The following is a 21,317-nucleotide window of genomic DNA, read 5'->3' as shown; positions in this document are numbered from 1 at the left end:
GCCTTCTGTTCTACTAAAACAAACATTTTAGTAGAGTCTACAAATATCTTTTGGGGCAAAGTATGTAAGTAAAACAGAATTTGTGCGTGCATGGTTCCATATCTCCAAACGTCGCAACCGATTTCGACCGAATTTTTATTTATCGAATATAATTTAAGATAAGAGAAGAACAGTGTTTGGTTTTTGTAAGCGTAAAAAGCAGTGATTTTTTTTTTCAATTAGAAAATAAGCAAAATTTTATATTTTTCTACAAGAAACTCGATGCAAATGATCTTACAAGAAATATTCAATATCGTCTTAAAATTCAAAATTTTGACATGATATGAATTCCATTTTTGCACAATATTTCTTTCAGTTGTTATTTCTTAAAGAAAAAAAGAAATGAAGTGCATTAAAATTAATGTTATCTTTAATTACTTTGTCGTTATTTTTTTTAAAAATTATCTTTTGTAATAATGACTATTTTTTTTACCAGGTTTCATTTGCTTCAGTATAGTGATTTAACAATGCCTAAAAGCAAGACACAAATCACTCGCTCAAACGGAGGCAAGAAAAGTAAGTCAATGCGAACATAAGAAAGAGATGCACGCCGAGCGCAAAATATCACTTCCTAAAGTAAATAGTTTCCATAATTTAAAATTAAATACTTATTCAGCATCATCTGCATACAAATTGATACTCATCTTTAGTAAAGAAAATATCGTATTATAAGATTTATAATTTTTAAAATCAAAAATATGTCCCCTGATGCATATCGCAGTTTTAATAAAAGTTTGACAAATTCTAAAAATATTATGGATTTTATTGTACTTTATATATTACAATTGGCCATGCATTGTAAAGTCGTCTTGTAGGCTTCTCCGCTTAAAAGAGGAGAGCAAGATAGAGAGAGAAAAAAAAAAATGCATCAAGAATTACGCAAAGTTATGAAGATAATGTCCCGTTTTTTAGCTTCATTATTTTAAACCGTGGTCGACGCTCAGCTCTTTAAACTTATACTCCGTAGAAACTTTGGATTATTTAAGACCAACAAATAATGTAACTAAACTGATGAAAACGACGTGTCCCGCTGCATCTCGGAAACAGTGCGTTGTCATCGCCATCTTTTCGAACCGCATAGGGGCTCGGGGGAAAAAATGAAATGAATGAATCGTTCATTCCAGAGGTTCAGTTATGAGTAACAGTAAAGGGATGAACTCTAGGCTAAAGTGGGATATTTAGATTTTCTCTTTCACGTTACTGAGATGTCTTTTATCTGTGAAATGATAATTCATTTTCACTCGAAGCTCATAACTTCTCGAAGAGGTTCCCTTCTTTTTAAAGTTGGAAATGGAAGCAGAAGGAATGAGCCTTCGGATAAGTGGGGCAGGAAGTAATTTTTGAATTGTGCAGTGAGAAGAAATTCTGTGTTGAATTATAATTTCGATTCGAAGAGCATCGTGCATCTGTTTTCCCTCAAAAAGTATTCAAAAGCACCAGATGTATGTGAATCAGAAATTGAAATTAAATATGCGCAGAATAAAAGTAATTAATTATGCGAAAATATTTTTAATTTCACATTACTCCTATGCGTAATAATTCAGGTATTGCCCAATTTTCAATTATTATTTTTGCTGCGGTTCCAAGAATGGCTACCCCCCCCCTTTTTTTTTTAATCTTTTCTTGCTCAACATTCGGATACTCTCCATCAAATCGCAGCTATTTAGTTTCCATGATTAAGAATCGAGTATCTATTTTGAAGCACGCTTTCGACATCATTCTGATATCTCCCTCCCCCTTCTTTTGATATCTTTTTCGAGTGCTTCTGCCCTCCATCGGTAAGACTTTGGTGCCTAAAAATAGGCTCCCAACCGATGTCGTGTTTTTTCGCTTCCCTAGTTTCCTCGGGGGCTGCCAAAGAATGGCGCTAAAGGGGGGCACGGGGGTGGTCAACGCGTGTCATATCGGCAAGAAACGGGTGACGAACACACTAGCATCCGGCAGATGTCACACGATCCGTCATTTCCGTCCCTCCCCTCTCTTGTGGTATAAAAAAGTACCTTTTCGGGAAGTTGCAAATGAGTAATTTCTTATAATGGAAACGTCTCGTGATTGCATTCCGTCTCGCTGCGATGTGAACAGTATTCTTTAAAAGAAATGTGCATTTTTCGTCCAATTTCTAATGAATGAATGAACGAAAAAAGAAGAAAAGAGGGGGGGGGGCTTGCCTGGGTGAAAGCAATGCTTTTCGAAGCCTGTTGCTCGATTCCGATTCGCCTTTCTTGAATGTGTGTAAGAAGAACGAGACAGATTCCGGTTCATTAAATTTGCTCTAAAACATATATATTTCCAAGATCAAAATAGGGTACATTTTAGTTCTCAAAATTAATGAACGGATTATGTGTCAATTTCTATATTAAATTGGATTCAGTCTCAAAAATTTGTTATTTTCCTTGTAGTTCATAGCTAAGAATAAAAGCATGCTGTTCATGAGCTTTGGATTCAGTCATTTAATTATCCCATTTTTCAATAAAAACCTTGAGCATTCCATCTTTTAAATTATGTATTTCATCTTTGTATACAACTGAGTATTAAATACGCTCATGGTTATTGCACCTCGATTCTTCTGGCAGTCTCAACAGATCCTTTTAAACTCAGATCTTCCGTTGATTTCGATTCTGTTGCCGGCGTCTCTGATTAAGATAGATTGATAATAAATGACCCCTAAATCCGACGGCAGGTCTCAAAATTCGATGGATAAGTACTTTTGGGAAGATCAGAACCATGATTTTTCCAAATACAAGATATATATAAAATCGAATAAGGTTTATGCTCTGACATCATGTTCTTTTGTACGCGTCGGTTTTTTTATTTTTTATTTTTTTTATTTTATGCTACTTGTCCTATGCGACTAAACAGTTCACACTCGGAACATTCATTTTGTTTCCTTTTAATTGATTCTCGTATTCTTGACTTTCACAATTCCTCCAGTGAAGTATTTACGAACACTCAATCAATAGACATTAAAACCATTATTTCGATAACCTTATTGCTGTTTATTTTATGAAACACATGAACCTTCCCGATGGAGTCATATCCTTTGACATCATAATGTTATTAAAAACAGAACCCACTGGATAATCTTGAATCGCCGTAGAAGCTAGTCTGGAACTCTTTAAATCCGTTGGGATGAAATGTCCTCCCGCTGATGTAGAGGAGAAGGGGTGCCAGATGAATTGTCTTCTTGATCATCTGATCGGGTCTCAAAATGACAAGGTCCATCCTAAGATAGCACTAGTGTTGCTTTAAAATGGTTTGTTAATATAACGAAATGAAACATAATATTAATAAATCATCGAAATTCAAATTCAAATGGTGCGAGAAAAAAAATGGATATAATGAAAAAGCTTTTTTTTAAATTGTAAAATGATGTAAAATATTTTTTGTGCAATTATATTTTCGGAAAATATGACGAGAAAAATCAATCACATTAAAATCTCGTTCAATTTTTAATACTTTATACTGGTCCAAATCCCACTGAGATGAGAAATTTCTTATCATGGATAGAGTAACGGCGTGGGGTTGAGCTACCTCCTGCCGATGGCAGGACTTGCCTCCTACGGGAGTGGTTAGTAATGGTCCTTAGGACTCGCCTATAGATATAAATTATCTGCGATTGATTTAGTGGTAGAAAAGTAGGCTCATTATAAATGAACTTACAGAAACCTAAACTTGTGAGATATACGGAAACACGCGCTGAAGCAACGCAATTTAAATTCACTCTTCCGATCCGCGCTGAAAGCGGATGCCTTCACCGTCTCTCATTATTCAAGCAATTCGACTAGAAACCGGCTTATTATCGTTCTGAGTGCTCACCACACTGTTTTCTGTATTTCGACCGATATTCAACCATTTCCTTAATTATGAGTCGAGTCATTTTTTGTGGCAGAGAAGGGGGAGCTCTCGCCACTCTTCGTTTTTTTAGGATATGGGGCGGGCAGCAGATGTCACGCAAGACACCCCACATGTCGTGCTTTGATACTTAATTTTCTCCCTCCCCCCAAGGTTTGTCACGTGCCACTCGTTTGCACAGTCATTATAAAGCACTCCCTTTCCCCATCCCTCCCACAGCAAATGGCGCATATTGCACCCGTTCCGGGCAGGCGATTTTCTGGAGACAACCCTTTTTCTTGTCGAATTTATTGTGTTGCCTTTTCATGACTCTTTCATCAGTGAAGGGGGAGGGGAATTATTATTATTTCCATCACATTTTTGAAGTTCCTGAATGTCATTCCTTTAGTAAGCTGAATTCCTATTCATGGATAGGTGACATTTGAAAATTTCTTGCACTGAATTCATATTTCAGGTATTATCACAGAAAAGAATGTCAATGATCATGCTTTGTGAATAAATTCACAGCAGAAGCTACTAATAAAATGCCAAAATTTACATGTTTGTCATTATACGATGTTTTTTAAGAAAAATGGTATTTTAGGCATTTTGTGTTTTTTGTTAAGTAAAAACAGAATGATGTATAAACAAGATTAACAAAAGGGTATTTTCAATTAGCTTAGCTTTTTGCTTGTTTGTGTAATACTTGAAAAATAGATTGGAAACTTCGGTTTAAAATTTATCACAGTGAATAAAAGAAAGTCATTCATTGATGAGAAGGAAGTAGTATCTTGTGCCTGATGTATAGAAAATAAAAGGGGAAAATCAAATTCAAAAGTTTTTTGAACAGAAATGCACGAGCTAAATATTAAGTTAAGAAAAAAATCCTTGCATATAAAAATAATAATAATAATAATAATAATTTTTTTTTAAAAAAAGGACATGCTCTAATGCCAGTAAAGCAGGTTAATATATGTTAGAACTGCTCAATAATTGACAAAGAATTCGCAGAACCTGTTTATTAAAAATTAGTTTTTTGAAGAAAAATTTCAATAGACAATATTAATTTGTGATTGTTAGGTTTCAGTAGGGACATTTAGTAGCTTGACAGATTACTGAAGATTCAGCTGCAAAATGAAATTAACTGAAGAAATTCAATAAGAGAAAGATTGTAACAAAAATTTAGCTGTAATAATATAGATCGTTTTAATATTGTTACGAAATTTCCGGAGTTCGTTTGGATAGTGGGAGTTATATGGTGTGGAGAACACTCAATCAGCAGGCGGCAGTAGAAAATGAAACAACGACGTTTATTTAAACGAAGACACAGAGGACAACACAAAGACGGCAACTATATACAACTCACAATTATCTTCAGCCGAGACGTGCAGACAACAGCACACAACAGACTCTAATGCAGACCATAGCGCACAACTTAATTTAGCACTCACTTGACTCCGTCGCTGCTCCGCTTATCTTTGGAAGGCCAGTTCTTTCTGTCGATTCCGACTACTCTTCGACTCCACTGGTTCGCAACCCAATTCACCACCACTCCCCGCCAGCTGCAGCTCCTTTTATAGGTCTTAGTAGGCGGGGCTAGAAGCCTCTTGACCAATCAAGAACATTCGAGGCGTATCTCCGTTCCTACTGGACGGATCGGGAAAATTCTCGATGTGTCGGTAATAAACCAAAGTCGCCAAATTCGTCGCCAAGTTTGCCGCCAAGCTCTGGGACATCCTATGGAACCAGCTATGCTGGGAAGCCGTATCACAGGTTCGTAACAATATCTGTTTCAAAACAACAACTGTTGTAAAAACAGAATTTTAAAAATTACAGATTTTTTATAATTCGCGACTTAATAATTTGCACACGTATTTTGAAGATGTTTTATTTACTTTTAAATAAAACTGTTCAAGTAAAAAAAAAAAAAAAAAAAAAAAAAATTCTTATCGTATTCTTTTAAGTAAAGTAAAAGTTTAAGTCTAAAAGGACTTATCGTATTTTTTCTGAGATGATTAAAATTTTAAAATTATTAAAATATGAAACAAAAGTAAGTTAAATAGTTAAAAAAATTGCAGCAATTTTAACGACGGCTTATAAAACACACATCGAGAAATACTACGTAACAAATTCAATTAAAACTATTCATTTAACTAGGCCAGGACACGAATTTTAGAATAAATTTGTTGCGTGTAAAAAAATACTTATCTTCAACTTTTAATCTCCAGAAATAAAATAATGTGGTACGAAGAAATCAATATTCCCTTCTACCACTCTAAAATCTCGACGTATTGAATTATCTTGAAAAATCCCGAATTCAAATCGCTATTTCAGTTTCGTGTGCAAACATCTTATCTGATAAGTTTGAGTCATGGACGTTTAGAAATATTTTTTGATTAATAAACAAAGGAAGATATATCGCCATAATCCAAAGGAACCATTCAAGTAATATTTGATAAAACTAGACGCAATGTGATATCCGACTTAAATAAAATTAGGGTTTGTCGGTTTTCAAACCCGCATTTAAAAAACCGGTTTTTTAAAGTAAATTTGTCACATTCGAAAACCGAGTTTGAATTAAGAAAATCGTTTTTAAGAATTCATATTATTATGTAAAAATTAATTTTGAACTTATTTGATTTGCTATTTATTCTATGCAACGGGCAGCAAACACATTTTTTCAACGTTGCAAATTGTGTTGGCCAGTGCTTGTACACTGCACAGTTGCGGCTCGAATTCGTTATTATTATTATTATTATTTTTTTTCATGAACATCCCTTTTCACCTTTTTTTTTCTAGGTGAAACAAAGTTTGATAAAGTTCATCTCTTGCTTCTCGTTGGATGATTTGTTTATCGGTATGAAGTCGGTGCTAATAGAAACGTCAGCAATTTGACTGGCTCGTCTCGAAAAAAGTGTGAAAGGAATAAATAATTCCCCGTTTTAGGCTTCTTGATCACAGTATTTAATGATATCATATAACATTTTCTTCGTACCACTCCTGAAAGCTTTTTTACACCACTTGAACTAGCCATATCAATACGAAATATTCAGTTAAAATAAAATGCTGTCAGAAATGACATAACACTCACATACACGTGAAAAAAAATAGAACTAAAAAAGTATCTAATGCGAGAAATCCAAGGTCAAATGTGCTCATCATTCCGCGTCTTACCCTTTAATGAAATGGAATTGTCGATATGTGTTCTAAGAATCCGATCCGTCTCGAGTCACGACAGGTTTGCTTAATATTGTGAACGTGAAAACTGGGAACAAAAATATAAAGTCGTTATATTTGGTAAAAATAACGTAAATATTAAGTATGCTTAATTTTTATGTTTATATTTTCTATTTTCCATTTTAAAATTTAAATTTTATTATATAAATTTCTTCCATCAAAAATTAGTGTAAAATAAGAAGTTCTGGCTTCTGTTTAATGGAATTTTAAATAAAACACAGGGTGTTAAAATATTCCATATTTTCTTTCGCAATGTTTTAACATAAATTATGTCTTTAGCAAGCATCGTAATTAGATTAAGAAGTGTTTTTTTTTAATTCCTACAAAATGTGTAGATTAGATTATTTTAAATTGCATTAATATTAATAGTTGAAATAATATAATTGTAAAGTAAACGTCAAAAATATTTATTCAATAACTTTAATTTCATTTTTAGATAAAAAGGTGTAAGTTGGAAGTTTGGGATAGTTTCAAAAAGTTCAGGACAAACAAGACAATCTGAAATCATTGTAATAAAATGTTGAGCTGCAAAGGATCAACTACGAGCAATCTACATAATCATTTGAAATCAGTACATAAAATAATTGTCGGAAATAATATAATTGTTTAGTTTCTTGAAGACCCTGAAGAAAAACTTACAAATCCAAAGACACTGAAAGCTGAATTTTCGTTATTTGAACAAACGAATAAAAGAACAAAAAACTTAGATTTGTAATTGGATGCCAAACTCAGTAACTAGTGAACGAATATTTTCAATTTCAGGCAATATTTTGTCCAAAATAAGAACGAGACTTAGCCACCGGATATTTTATGTTTTTTAAAGTTCTGTTTTCTTAGGAGAAATTAAAGTTAGTGAAAATAATATAAATATTATTTGAAATTTTTGTTTGAGTTTTCGTTATTTTGTGTAAGTAATATGTATATGTAATCTTTAATTTTGTTTTCTTATATTTTGACTTTGATATTGATTTCGTTTTTTGTTATTTTATATAAATTAAAATAAAATAAAATAATAGAATAGGGAAAAATATTTTATTTTTCGCTATTCAATTTTTTTTGACAAAAATTCGAAAACCGGCTAAAACCGGTTTTTTTGGAAATATCGAATTGGAAAACCGGTTTTTCAAAGTGTCGGTTTTTGTATAAACCCTAAATCAAATCCCATCAATCAGCAAAAAAAAAAAAAAAAAAAAAAAAAAATGAAGGTTAAAGATTAGGGAAATAGCTACTAATTTCAGAGAGTCGTAAACTAAACTGAATAAGAGAAACTGACAAAAAAATTTTATTAATAATAAATCTATTCACTACTACTTCTGAACATTCTTACTATTATACTCACTACGAGAATCTTTGACTTTTTCATAATCAAAATAAATTAATAAGAATGAAAAATAAATACAAAAAAAAGGTTTAAAAAAATGAATTGTGAAAAGCATGTATTATGAATGCATCATTCAATTCTGAATAAGTATTTTCTTTTCGAATTTCGTATATTAAATATATATTTTCCTTAAATGCGAATATCTTTCGCCCGCAACGATTCCTATTTTTAAATAATCTAATTTTCAAGAACGGATCATAACCTCTCCAGCTGGAAATAAAATTAACAATTTACGTACGACTAGCAGTAACCCTTGATAACAGTATTCCAAGTTGCTGAAGCATCTTTTCACTGATTTCTTTAATGAAAATACTGATTCCATGCAGCGCGCACCAATTTTTTATCACAGTATGTAAAGAATGAATAAACTGTGTGTGAAATATTTGTGATTATTTGCAACCGTATTTGGAACGAAGTATGCTGTTAAGTCAAACAGACAGTTATTTTTTTAAAAAATCATTAATATTCATTCATTTTTTTTTCGTCGAAGATATCTTTCTGTGCCCTCTGCGCTAAAAAGTAAAACTACTCTTTGTTATTTTTATCATTTTGCCGTTAATCCTAGATCTCATTATGTTATCAATTTTATCACAAAATACACTGTTTAAAAAGTCGTGATTTGTGCCTTACTAGGAATGAAATATATAAAAAGGATATTCTTTTAATAAGTCGAATTGTCTTAAGGTGCTTTGGGAGTCAAACCACTGTCTTAGACATCATAGAAATTCGTGTTTCAGTTACTTCTTACAATTTTTCTGGTTCTGCTCCTATATATTGATTTAAACAACCAACACATCATCGAACTGTATTTGCATATGGAGCTATTCGCTTCGTTGCATGCGTCTGGAAGAGCTTTAATAACTTTTTAGTCGACGGTTCTAATAGCTCACCTCGATAAAGAGAGCCGCGCTATCGAGTCGGAAGCGGGGCATCCGATGGCGGGCTTCATTACGCATTCATCCGTCTCTATCGAGGACTGGAGCGTGGGTATGCGAAACCGCAAATGTAGGATGTGACCGTTTCTCGGTGGGGTCACTGCAGCAGACCTTCGCGAAGGTCGGTCACTATTAAGAACAGTTCGGGTTCTCTGGGCATTCGTCATCGCTGGAGTTTAAATATATCCCTAAGAAATGAGTTGTTTTTGCGTAGTAGTGGAGCTTCGTAAATACCGATATCCTTGAAATATTGCCGAAGCTGCGTAACTGAAGAATTAAAGAAAATACTTCAGTGAAAGAATGATATTAAAATTCAGATTGTTTTGAGCAAAAGTATCCGTTGCAGCAGTTTTTTTTAAAATGTGTGTATTAATATAATCATATTTAATACATGTGCGTTCTTTACTTTTAAATTGCTTATATATATTGCGTAAATTAAAACTTTTTTCGAAAATAAACGACAACTTGCCATCATACAAAATAGGAGAAAAATAATTATATATATATCTTTGTAAATATATATTTACAGTAATTATTATATAAAATGATACATAATTTTTATATATAACCGTTAGAAAATATCTGTTGTCCGGCGGCAATATTTTCTGTATCATTTACCAAATTGTTTTCGAAGTCTCTGTACATCAAAGGGGATTCATTTCATGTATGATAATGTTTTGAAATTTGTCAGATAGCGATTCTTGTCATTTCTTTAATCTGAACGCTCGTTAAATCGATTTGTGATGTGGGAAACTCAATCACGTTCATGTGATGCGTGAGTTTGGGAAGTAAAGTACCAGTGCAGGGGACGTTTTCTTCATCTCATCGAGGCCGTCTCTAATAAGAATCGTTTAGTTTTTTTTTGTGGACTTTTGTTTGACCAAACAAATTCGACGGTCATTTTCTGAATCTTCCGTCCCTAAATGTCGTCCCCCCCCCATTGCTTTTTGATTCAGATGAACGTTTGCTAAAAGCACAGATAATTTTGTCATTTATATAAGTATACCATTTTGAGAAAATTATGAGGAATTCTGGAAATAGGCGATCTTTTAAAGCTCTTGATTCGGATTATACAGCTGAAAAAGGTTCAGAATTTCATTGTTTTAAAAGTGATGATCTGTCATTGCATAAAGGAATACTTTGAAAGCATCCGTTAAAAAGATCCGGCGAAGTTTCCAAAATAATATTAGCATCAAATCGCATTCATTTAACAAAATGTGGTTGCTAGTTCGCTGTCAATATTATGCTTTGTATTAATTTTGTATTTTTTTATAAAAAAAAATCGTGCTTTTTTTTTTCCCTTCTTAATCTTGATAAATGTGGCTTTTGAAACTTAACCTCCTCGCTTACAATGAGTGTTTTACATGCGAATCAAATTGCTGAGTTTTTACTCTTTAAATCTGCGATTCATTGAAGGTAATGAAAATGAAAGAATGAATCAAGTGATTTAAAACGCAAAAATCGCCTGAAAACGCTTTCATTTCTCGAGTGTCCTTTATGGGATTGTAACAGCAATAGGTATCTAATTCGGAGATACAAGAAATGAATCGTCGGCATACTTGACCGTGTTTTCAGTGAGCTGTTATGAATTATTAACTGCTTGGTATTAAGTAAGCAATAGTTCATTTCGCATGATAAAGGCAAGTGAGTGCGCTGTGACGTCACGATGCTTTTCCTGTTGCTAAATGGAACGGCCATTTGTTGCGATTATGGGCTGACGACTTTTTTTATTTCAAACTCATCTCAAAATAAATAAATAATAATAACTGTATTACAATGACGTGTCTGACATGCCAATCGAATCGCTGAATTTTTACTATTGAAATCTGTATTTCAGGATGAATCTGATATTGTTGTGCATGCCCCTGTAGTTGAGAATCGTTGTTTTATATATCTCATTTTGTTTGTTCAGCATATGCGTGTGTTTTGTCTTTATCTCTCCGTTTTGTGAATATCTTGCTTATCGAAAGATTTTTTGCTTTCAGATTCATATTAGGATTCCGGGCGATAAGGCGTGAACTGGTGAGAAACTTTATCGTCCGATTTTCGTTAGTATGTGTTTGCTTTTGGCAGTTCCTTTTAGAAGGTATGCTATATTTCTTTGGTACAGATTTATTGGATATTTCATTCTCATTTTATATTTGAATTATAACTCTTTGTGAATGCTCTACCTTCCATTTTTGGTAATGAAAAACATCCAACCAGTTGTTTTAAATAGTTCCAAACATCTGAGTGGGAAACAAAATATATTAACGGAGCGTTTCTTGGCAAAATTTGAGCACGAGCTCATCTAAATTTTGTATAGTGTTGAAGCTTTGAAAAGTCATTTCCCAGCTGTTCTACCGTTTTTGAATACAACAGATAACTGTTAATTGCATTCAAAACAATCAGAACTTCATGAAACTTGTAAAGAATGGTGTAGCTGGAGAACACCAGGTAGAGGCATGATTTAGTTTTGGGCAGAACCGACCTCTCATTTTTCCAATTTTTTGGAGAAATTGAATTAAAATCTAAAAAAACAAAAAGGTATCTGAAAGGTGAACGAGTGCATCGGCAAACAAAGCAATCCCTGTGAAATGAAATTTATGATTTCATTTCAGAAGTTAATTGGATTCCGGATTTTTTCCGATAAAAAACTTTTTTGTTTGCCTCCGTTGAACATGCACTGAAATGACTTTCCCGTTGACGAAAACTTCATAATCACGTGCCTCGAGTATTCCAAAAATGCATATCGAAATATGTCTGCAGATCTGGGAATGATCTTCGGAGCTGAACGAAATATAGAATGATAGTTTTTATTTCAAATTTGTAGATTTTATGAATCAAATTTTGAATAAAATCTCTCTATGGGAAATGTCCCCTCCTTTTGCTTGTAAAGGCGATAAATCTCAAATAGGATTAAAATGTGTAATATTATTTCACTGCTAGAATGGTTGTTTTTCATCTTTACTAAATCCGACCGTTGATCTTTTGCGTTCTTACCCATACGAATGACATAATTCAAAGCATTTTTGGATTACGGCAATTAAATTTTAGAATATTATTTTCATACCAAAATGACAGAACATGTTTTGTTTGTCCATAATATTTCCAAAAAAGATTCCGGTGCCCTCTGCAGATGTTAATTATAACCAGATGCTTTCGAGCAGCTTAGAATATTTGAGTGGATCAAATCCTAGACGTTCTGCTCTCTTTACCTTTGACCTACGCAGAACATATTTTCGACGGATTATGAATTGAATTCCTATTATTCTCTTGAACAGAGCAAAATAAGGGGGATTCTTCGGGATCGGATTTTTTTTTTTTTTCAAGTGTTCTGTAATGAATTATAGACTAATCGGAAACTTTTAGTGAGAAGTCGTTTTTGTGCCGCCTGATGAGGAAAATTATTAAATTATCTTTAGTTTTGACCGTTAAAAGGAAATATCAGTTCTAAATAACTCATTGGATGTTATGAAAAAAAAAAAAAAGTGAGCGTGACAAATGCGAAATATCCGGCGCGTGAGCGAAACGATATTCATATATTCATCCCACAACTCAAAGCGTGGCGTGGGTATGCCCGTTTCTGTTGATGTAGGCTGCGGCACAGAGGTGTTTATAGGGCGCCTGTCCTTTGCGAGTGAAGGTCTCTCTGGTCACTACGCAATGATGGTTTCTGTCGTCTTCGGCGATAAATTCCACGAGCAAGGTTACGGAATAATTTAGCGTTCTTAGCCACTGCCTATATCGTGTCTGTCTTCCTCTTCGACTGTTCATTAGAAAAGTATCCATTTACCTGCTATGCATGAATTAAGTACGATATTTATTTTATACAATATGCTGACCAAATATTTTGCATTACATATGTTAAATTTTCTAACAAACTTGGATTTGAATCAATTTCGTAATATCTGACATGAAATGAAAAATAAAGGATTGGACAACAACTAGTGAAAGATAGTTTGCAGGGATATTAGCTTTATATATATATATATATATATATATATATATATATATATATATATATATATATATATATATATATATATATATATATATATATATATATTATACATACCATTGCGGTCAGCTCTATTTCAGAAATTATGTTATGCTAATTTAAGATAAAATAAAGTTTGCGAAATTAAACTATATTTTTGAAGATGTGTCCAACACATCTCATTTCATTATTAATCTTGGACCTATCAATGTGCCCCTCATAACTATATCAATTTGTCTGTATACAGCCTTTTTTTTTTTTTTTTTTCATAAATAAAAATGGCCTTGAGCTTGACGGATGAAATTTAATGTATAATCTATATACCAAATTTATATATTTTCATCAAATTTTGAGCAAAATTCATTCAGAGGAAGTCTGTCTCTCCAACTTTTCGAATGTAAACTAACTCGGTGACTATGAAATGACGCGAGCTAGGAGAATAAAATTCGGTGCACAGACTTAACATCTACGGTGCAGACACCCGTCCACTTTTGAGCCAAATCCAACAGAAGGCGGACTGTCCGTTGTTCCGTACTCAGACGTGATAACTCAAAACGTTAACGATTTAAATCTATCTAATTTGGCATGTGGTTTTACGATTTTTTTGTTTCGATCTGATGAGGAAAAACGGATTTGTTTCAATCGGATGTCTAAAACGCGGTTTTCGGATAATAAACTGCATGTCAGGATTAATTGCCGAAAAACTCGCCAGAGATCACAGGATAGATTCTATAAAAATACTAAATTCACGACAAGGCTAATATTTCGTGACTGTTATGCTAACGCAATGCAAAACATTCTCTTCCTTACCGTAGACCCATCATTTTTTGCAATAGACGAGGATAACATCTTTATTAGAAAGTAAACGAGAAAGATTTGGGGAGAATTTTCTTACTGATGTGTTATTAACATTATTATGATTCATAAGTACATTGATGAAATACAAGTATATTGTTAATAATACACAATAGGGTTTGGCAAACAGTTGTTGCGAATATAGAACTTTGGCGTGAATTTCATATTTTTTGAATCTATCAAGCGAATACGCATTTTTGGACGTCTTTTCTAACACGGAGCTGTATTTGTAGCCACACACCGTATTCCATTGATTGAAGTCATCGCTTTTGCGAGTCATTACATTGACGACGATCTTTGAACAATGCAGTCATTTGGTTCAAAATTTGATGGAAGTCTGCATTTCAGATGCTGAACCTAAATTTTATCCATCTAGCTCTCTTTGTCTCATAGTTGTGGAGTTCACTTGTACTCGAACATATTCTTCTGAATGGATTTCGTTTAAAATTTGATGGAAATGTGCAAATTTTATCTTAAATCTATTTATCAAATGCCAATCATTTAGGTCAAAGCATTTTGGAACTATCGTATTTACAGACATAAATATATTGTATTCGAAGTGATCTGAAACATGTAGATTCGTCAAAACTTCGAATTTTTTGACGGTTACAATACATTGTCTATACTTCATATACGAGACGATATTTTAAGTCAGTGTGATTTTGTGCGTGTCCATTGAAACGATTCGGTTGTATTCGACCAAATTTTACTCACTTATTGTTTAATGCAAGAAGAAGAATAGTGTCAGCTTTTAAAAGTTGAAGAATTAATTAAATGCTCAATTAATTAGAAAATAACCAAACATTCCCTTTTTCCCCCACAATAACTTACGAGAAAATTATTTGAAAAGAAATATTTTTAAACTACCTTAAAATTCCAAAGTTTACTTGATATCAGTGATATCGATTTCATTTCTGATCAATATTTTTTTCAATTGATATTAATTTTAAAAATAATTTACATGCATTGAAAATGATAATGTTAACTTTTAAATACTGTACCGCTTTTTAATTCGAAAATTTAAAATTTTTAACTTTTCAGTGATATTAATTTCATTTCTGAGCAATTTTTAGCAGTTTTTAGGGCATTTTATGCAGATGCTTTTAAAATAAGGAAATTTATAGATTCTCATTTATTAGGCAACGTTAAGATTTTGAACTACTCTATCGTCATTTTTTTCTTTGTTTATATATATATATATATATCTGGAATAGAATTTTGTAGTCTATATATTCATGTAAACTAGCCTTACATATTTGTTACATTCATGCTTAGTGGTTAAGTGATGTAAGAAATGCCGTCAGGATATTTAAATCATTTGCTGAAATTCTTTTGTTGAAGCAGGGGAATTCCAAGAAAAATTTCATAATAACGTTTTATCACATTTCAATCAAATTCAATCTGAGCTCAGATAGATTTAATTATGCCATTGACTTTTTAAGCATTTGGACCTATAGAGTATAGTCATAAATTGTGTGAGATCGAAGTCAGTTTATTGATGGTTAAAAATTTAAAATTTTTTAAGACTGTTTCAAAATTTTAAAGTTACATTACTCATTTTGAAAATCGTATTTCGACTGTATTCTCACCCTCATCTTCATCCAATTCATTAAACTTTTATTTATTCCGTGCTTGACACTCTTGCTTTAGACAATTAGAATTTTGAACTCATCATTTATTTGCCTCTGATATGGAAGGTGTTGTGAAATGTTAGAGCAGTGTCCATTACTATTTTTTCATGAATGAATGGATGAATCTCTTTCTAAATCATCAACAAAGTTTTTAAACAGATTAATAATGAGTAGATTTATTTCCTTTTATCCGTCACCCTCAGATGAGAGCATCCTTGGAGAGGACACTCTCTAAAAGGAGAGACATCGAGAAGGAGTGGGGACGCATCGGTGTCACATGATAATCTCGCTAGTTTGAATCACTGCTGCAAACAATGAAAAATCTCTTCTAATATCAGAGATGGCTTCGGGTGTCGGGGCTCTACAGGCCAAACGGTTTGGCATACAGTTTTCAGATTTGGCACAGATACATTATGGAAGATTAAAATGTGCACCTTGACGCGATTCTTTTTAAAAGTTTAGCTCAATTGAAAATTAAGCGAAATGTTGACACTTTTTAATCATACCTTCCTCAAATGTTACAGTACGAAAATGATGTTTACACCACCTAGAAATTCAAAAAAAAAAAAAAAAAAAAAAAAAATACCTTTTTAGTAATATCAGTTATTGTACAAATTTTTTCTGAATTTTGGTAATTTTTTAAAAACATTTTTTCTCTTAATTTCCTCGAATAGATTACAGTGTTGTCCCGAAACTCAAACCGTTTTCATTATTCCATGACCTTCTCTTCATTATTGAAAGCTAAGATGGAAGAATTCTTTTTAATGTTCGTATAGTTTATTTATATAACGAATTAGAAGATAACCGCCAAATTTAGAAGACAGATGGAAAAGGCCTTTACGTTGTTAATGACGCTATAATGTCACGGGACTAGTCTCTAGCTCCAGAAAGGTTCATATACGCAATGAACAGAATATTTGCAGAACTATTAAAATAGCACGGCTTTAATGTGTGATAATTTGAACGGTATCGTGAACTTGAAGCCAAGTTTAAAGAATTTAATTGAAATTAAATAGAACCCATACTTCCGGCGAACGAGCTAGGAGATGTTTCATATTTTAGAATGGTGAGTGATAACAGAGCCGTTGGATGCACCCGCACTCTTGACATTTGTGTGTGAATAAATCGTTGCTTGATGTGCCCACTCTTTCATGGCGTCCGCATTGTTAGCAGCTGATGTTGTATAGCGAGACACCGAGCAACTGGGATTTTTCGGTAGCGCGTTGTACCACGGGCCGCCAAAGAGGAGTAGTGTCGTTTCCGAATTCCGGCGTGTGCCTACACACGGGGAAGATGCATGCACGGTTTCTTTGGTCGGCACAGTGGCACCATTTCGCGATGCCCTTCCAGAACAATGCCTCCACGCTGTCCTGCACATCTCCGAGAGAGAGAGAAAGCGTCATTGCGAGCTTCTGGAAATAGTGGGCGGAGTGTGGAATAGAGGTCAGAGGCCCGAAGTCCGTCCACAAGTTCCCTTCGACACGCGACTCTGAGTAAACGTACAAGTCCGCGACACTGGAATGTGTAGTATTAATTGAATTCTATTATTTCAGTTTGCGATATCTACAAAACTGACTGTCAAATCTTCATGAAGTTTTAAGTGGTTGAATTTCGTTAAGTTTCCTGGAAATCGATCAGACTCGAAGGCTAACAAATGATTATAATTGATATTGTTATAAAGATATCAGTATTTCAAAACGTTTCTCGTTACTAAAAAAAAGCTTTTTTTTTTTTTTTTTTTTTGAAGGAAAGCTTAATATCGCACAGACAGCGGCTAGTTTTTCAATTAATTTCTTGTTTTGCTCCAGTATCTTGTTTATTACTCTGAAATACTTTTAAATGTTTAATTTCTCTAGTCTCCCATCCCTTCTTTATAAAGTTGAAGTTGAAACTATCAACCAATCTATATGAACAATAATATGCATGATTAATAAACATTTTTTTTTCTATAACAAATATTTGTTTATTTATACATTATCCAGTCGTCAACTCATAATGTTTGAATCATGTAGTGGCAGACAAATGTTTGCTAAGACGGTTTTTCAGCATTGCAGAAAATTAACATTTCTAAAAAAATATCTTCTTCTAAATTTGTGAGATTCTCCTCTGAATTTAGAAATAAACATAAAGCTGCAAATCTTTAGATAAAGTGTGAAAACTGTATGTGTATAGATGAATGAAAGGGAAGCATTTTACTAACTAAATATTTTTACAATAAAAATTTATTTTTTTAAATTTTGACGTCAACATAAGCAAAGTGTTTCATATAATTCGCCAGTATTTTTTTTTTTTTTTTGAAACTTTATATTTGGTAGTGTATGTCTAGGTGCCCATCTAGGAAAATAAGGAACATGTTGTACATTTCCTTAAAAAAAAAAAAAAAAAAAAAAAGAGATGGAAAGAAATAAAAAGATTGCAGTGCAATTACGTTCCTATCATGCATGGAAAACAGTTGAATCACTCAACTCTCACGATTCCAATATCCTGCTACTGAGAGCATATTTATTTTCTTCTCTAGCAGTAGGAGATATTTCTTAGTTAGTTTTTAATGAATATTGCATTTTGTTGTGCATGGAGTTCATTCCTTTAAATCATTCATTATGTTGAAATGTGTGAATTTTCGAAAATGTGCGTTGAATTTATAACTTATCAGAAATTTTGTAGTGAAGAAAACTGGCAAAGTTAGAAACGAATATCGATTCACAAGAACTCTTATTAGTAAAGAACATTTGTATACCAAATCTATACATAGTATAAAATGAAGTCTCCTGAAAGCGTCTGTATGTTTGAACTCGAAAAACTCGAGAAATATTTAACTGATATTGGGGATATTTATGCCATTTTTTACGGCATTTATTCGAGAAGGTTTTAATATATTGAAATCATATCAAAATTAAAAAAGGAGTTTTATAATTGTGATTTTAATTATTTTCCTTACTAGATTCGCGCATGCGTAAAACGCGCATGCAAATAGCAAGAGCTGTGGTATGCATAGGCGATTTCTTTGTTTACCTCTGTTTATTAGTCAATCATGCCAGAACGCCTGAACTGAATTGGATGAAATTAAGCACTGAGATAGATTATATTCAGGAATAGGACATAAGCTACTATTTATTCCAGTTAATTGAGTGGTTAATTTTTTATTAATTAAAAACTAACTTTCCCGCCAAACATCTTTTCGTTTCCCCACCACCAAATGAGCAAGGCTTCAGTCTTTTTTCCTCCACACTAATAAGATTAGGCTTAACATGTTTTCGACTGATTATTTCAAACGATTCTGTTTATTTTCTTAATGTTTGATGCATTTAAAATTAAACATTGTTAATTAATTAATCTTTCTGATTCATTCTGAAGTACTTTTGAATTAAAATAAAATAGAATAAAGGAAATTGAAAATTTCTCATTTGCATTGCTTTACCCCAACTGCCGTAGAAAATGTACGCATGCTCAGTTTGTTCTTATTGTTGACAACTGTATTTTCATCTTATTTAAAAATTATGTGCATTATACTGTTTTAGCTATCTCAATCTCCATCGATAAATGAAATAGACTTGATTTTAAAAAAATACGGACTTGATTTGCTGTTATCTTTTATTTCAGGTACACAATGTAAATAAATTGTTTTTAGGTTAGTTGAATGCTTTTGTAATTAAATTGTATTTATGTTAGTTATATATTTTTCACATATGCTTATTGTTTTAAGTACATCGTCTTTTAGGTTAGTAAATAGTGGAGATGAGGGTGACGCACCAGGGGCTACAAGTAAGATGTTTGTCCTGCCAGCCCAACTCCACAAGGACCGCAATATAGCTCTGGTTGTAGCTTCCTCGGGCATTGCTGCAACTTTGCTTAGCGGTGGCCGGACGGCACATTCCGTCTTCAAATTGCAGCTTAATTTTGCAAGCAAAGATACCCCAACATGCAACATCATCAAAAACAGCGGCCGGGGAGTCCTTCGCAGCAGTGCAAGTTAATATTATGGGACGAGTGTTAATATTATGTTGCACAAGCATGCATTAGAGGCGTTAAACTGCAGCCTGCAGAACATCCGTGGCAACCAGGCGGTGATGTCGTTTTGCTCACGGTGACCTGTTTGCAATTTTAGTCAGCACTTGCGGACTATCAAACCCCCCTCCAGCTGTGGGATAAATACAAATACGCTTTATCAGAAGGTATCGTGCCTAAGCTGGATGGCACTCACAATGGCCTAATCATTAACGGAGCTTAGGTATTGATTGAGGCACAAGATGCCTAGATCAGTTCTCATACATACATACATCGAAATTTCCACGCAAACGATGTCGCGGGTAAAATCTGGAAAATTTTAAACGCCTTAAATGAAACTCTTAACTTTTAAATTCTCTGTAAAACGTTATTTAAGGAAAAATGAACCAAATTAGGACATAATATCCATTTTTCGCATGCTGTATATAAATACACTAAAAGGTATTTTAACCATGATAATTTAAAACTACAAAATTCGGTGAAGAATGGAAAAATCGGACTGAAGGGATGATTGCGTGCTTTAAAGATTCGAAAATGTTGCTGTTATGAAGTCTTTTCATTATCCCGTTGGATGAACGAAGCGGAAGGCCGATAGACTTGATGTGACAAACGTTTCCCTGGGAAGACAATCAGACGAAAAAAACAAAAGCGAGGCGGAAGCCGTGCTCATAAACAACAGCTGACTTTGAGAAGGAATTCCTCTGCACTTGCGACTGAGCTTGTGCTCATTGATGCTGATCGGAAGAGGTGTCCTCTTCTTTATATATTTACGCCAGAGATATCAAAGTTTGAATAGCTTCTGATTTTCCGGAGTTGAGGAATTCGAATGTCTCGAATTCCTCTGGAATGGAGCGATTCGGATTGTAGCATCTCTGTTCCATTTTTTTTAACTTGAAGTTCACTGTTTACCTTATTCTCTATCGAAAGAGAAATGATTGTGACTGACATTCAATAATAACTGTTAAGTCTGTGTTTAATAGATCAGATGTGGATCTTTCCTTATTAACAGATCATTAGTGATTAACTTAAATTGATATTCGCCATCTTATTTCCGATTCAGTTTGTGCCTGGAGAGACAACATGAATGTATTGATCCAATAGCACTAACGCTCTTTAGTAAGATGTTGAAAAATCCACTTTTTTCTTATCTTTCCGAATATTTTAATTGTAACAAAAGAATTCTCATATCGATTAAAATTTTATTGCGCATTAATAAAGATATCCAATGAGTCAATGCGAAGCAAAAAGAATATGCAAAATCCTTCGATTTACCGCCCTGTGACAACTTAATTTGAAAAATTAAAATAAGCTATAGAGATAATTAAGATATTTTTTTTCAGTATAGCAAAAGTAAATTTACTTAAGAATAATAATAACAATTTTTTTTAATAAGAAATAATTTTTTATGTCCAATACTTTAAAAA

The 21,317-nt window shown here is 33.2% G+C and overlaps 1 protein-coding gene across 5 annotated transcripts in view; it reads left to right on the top strand.

The window, feature by feature from the left end:
* Window positions 1–21,317, top strand: part of LOC129963496 (protein spitz-like) — a 145,780-nt gene that overhangs the window by 57,549 nt on the left and 66,914 nt on the right. For 2 of the 5 annotated variants that reach the window (XM_056077918.1, XM_056077914.1), the window contains exon 3: window positions 11,409–11,509. The exons of 1 other annotated variant lie outside the window; for it this stretch is intronic. Coding sequence is in view for 1 of the 4 variants with exons in the window: in XM_056077915.1 (XP_055933890.1) it covers window positions 507–555 (49 nt within the window). In the remaining 3 variants the exon portion in view is untranslated. Of the gene's footprint in view, window positions 1–475; window positions 556–11,408; window positions 11,510–21,317 lie in introns of those variants that run through there. 2 more of the 5 variants (XM_056077919.1, XM_056077915.1) reach the window with 2 other exon arrangements.

The sequence above is a fragment of the Argiope bruennichi genome, chromosome 3, assembly GCF_947563725.1.
Source record: "Argiope bruennichi chromosome 3, qqArgBrue1.1, whole genome shotgun sequence".
NCBI lineage: Eukaryota > Metazoa > Arthropoda > Arachnida > Araneae > Araneidae > Argiope > Argiope bruennichi.
Note: the sequence above shows the minus strand (reverse complement) of the source record. Positions and strands in the feature narration are given on the sequence as shown.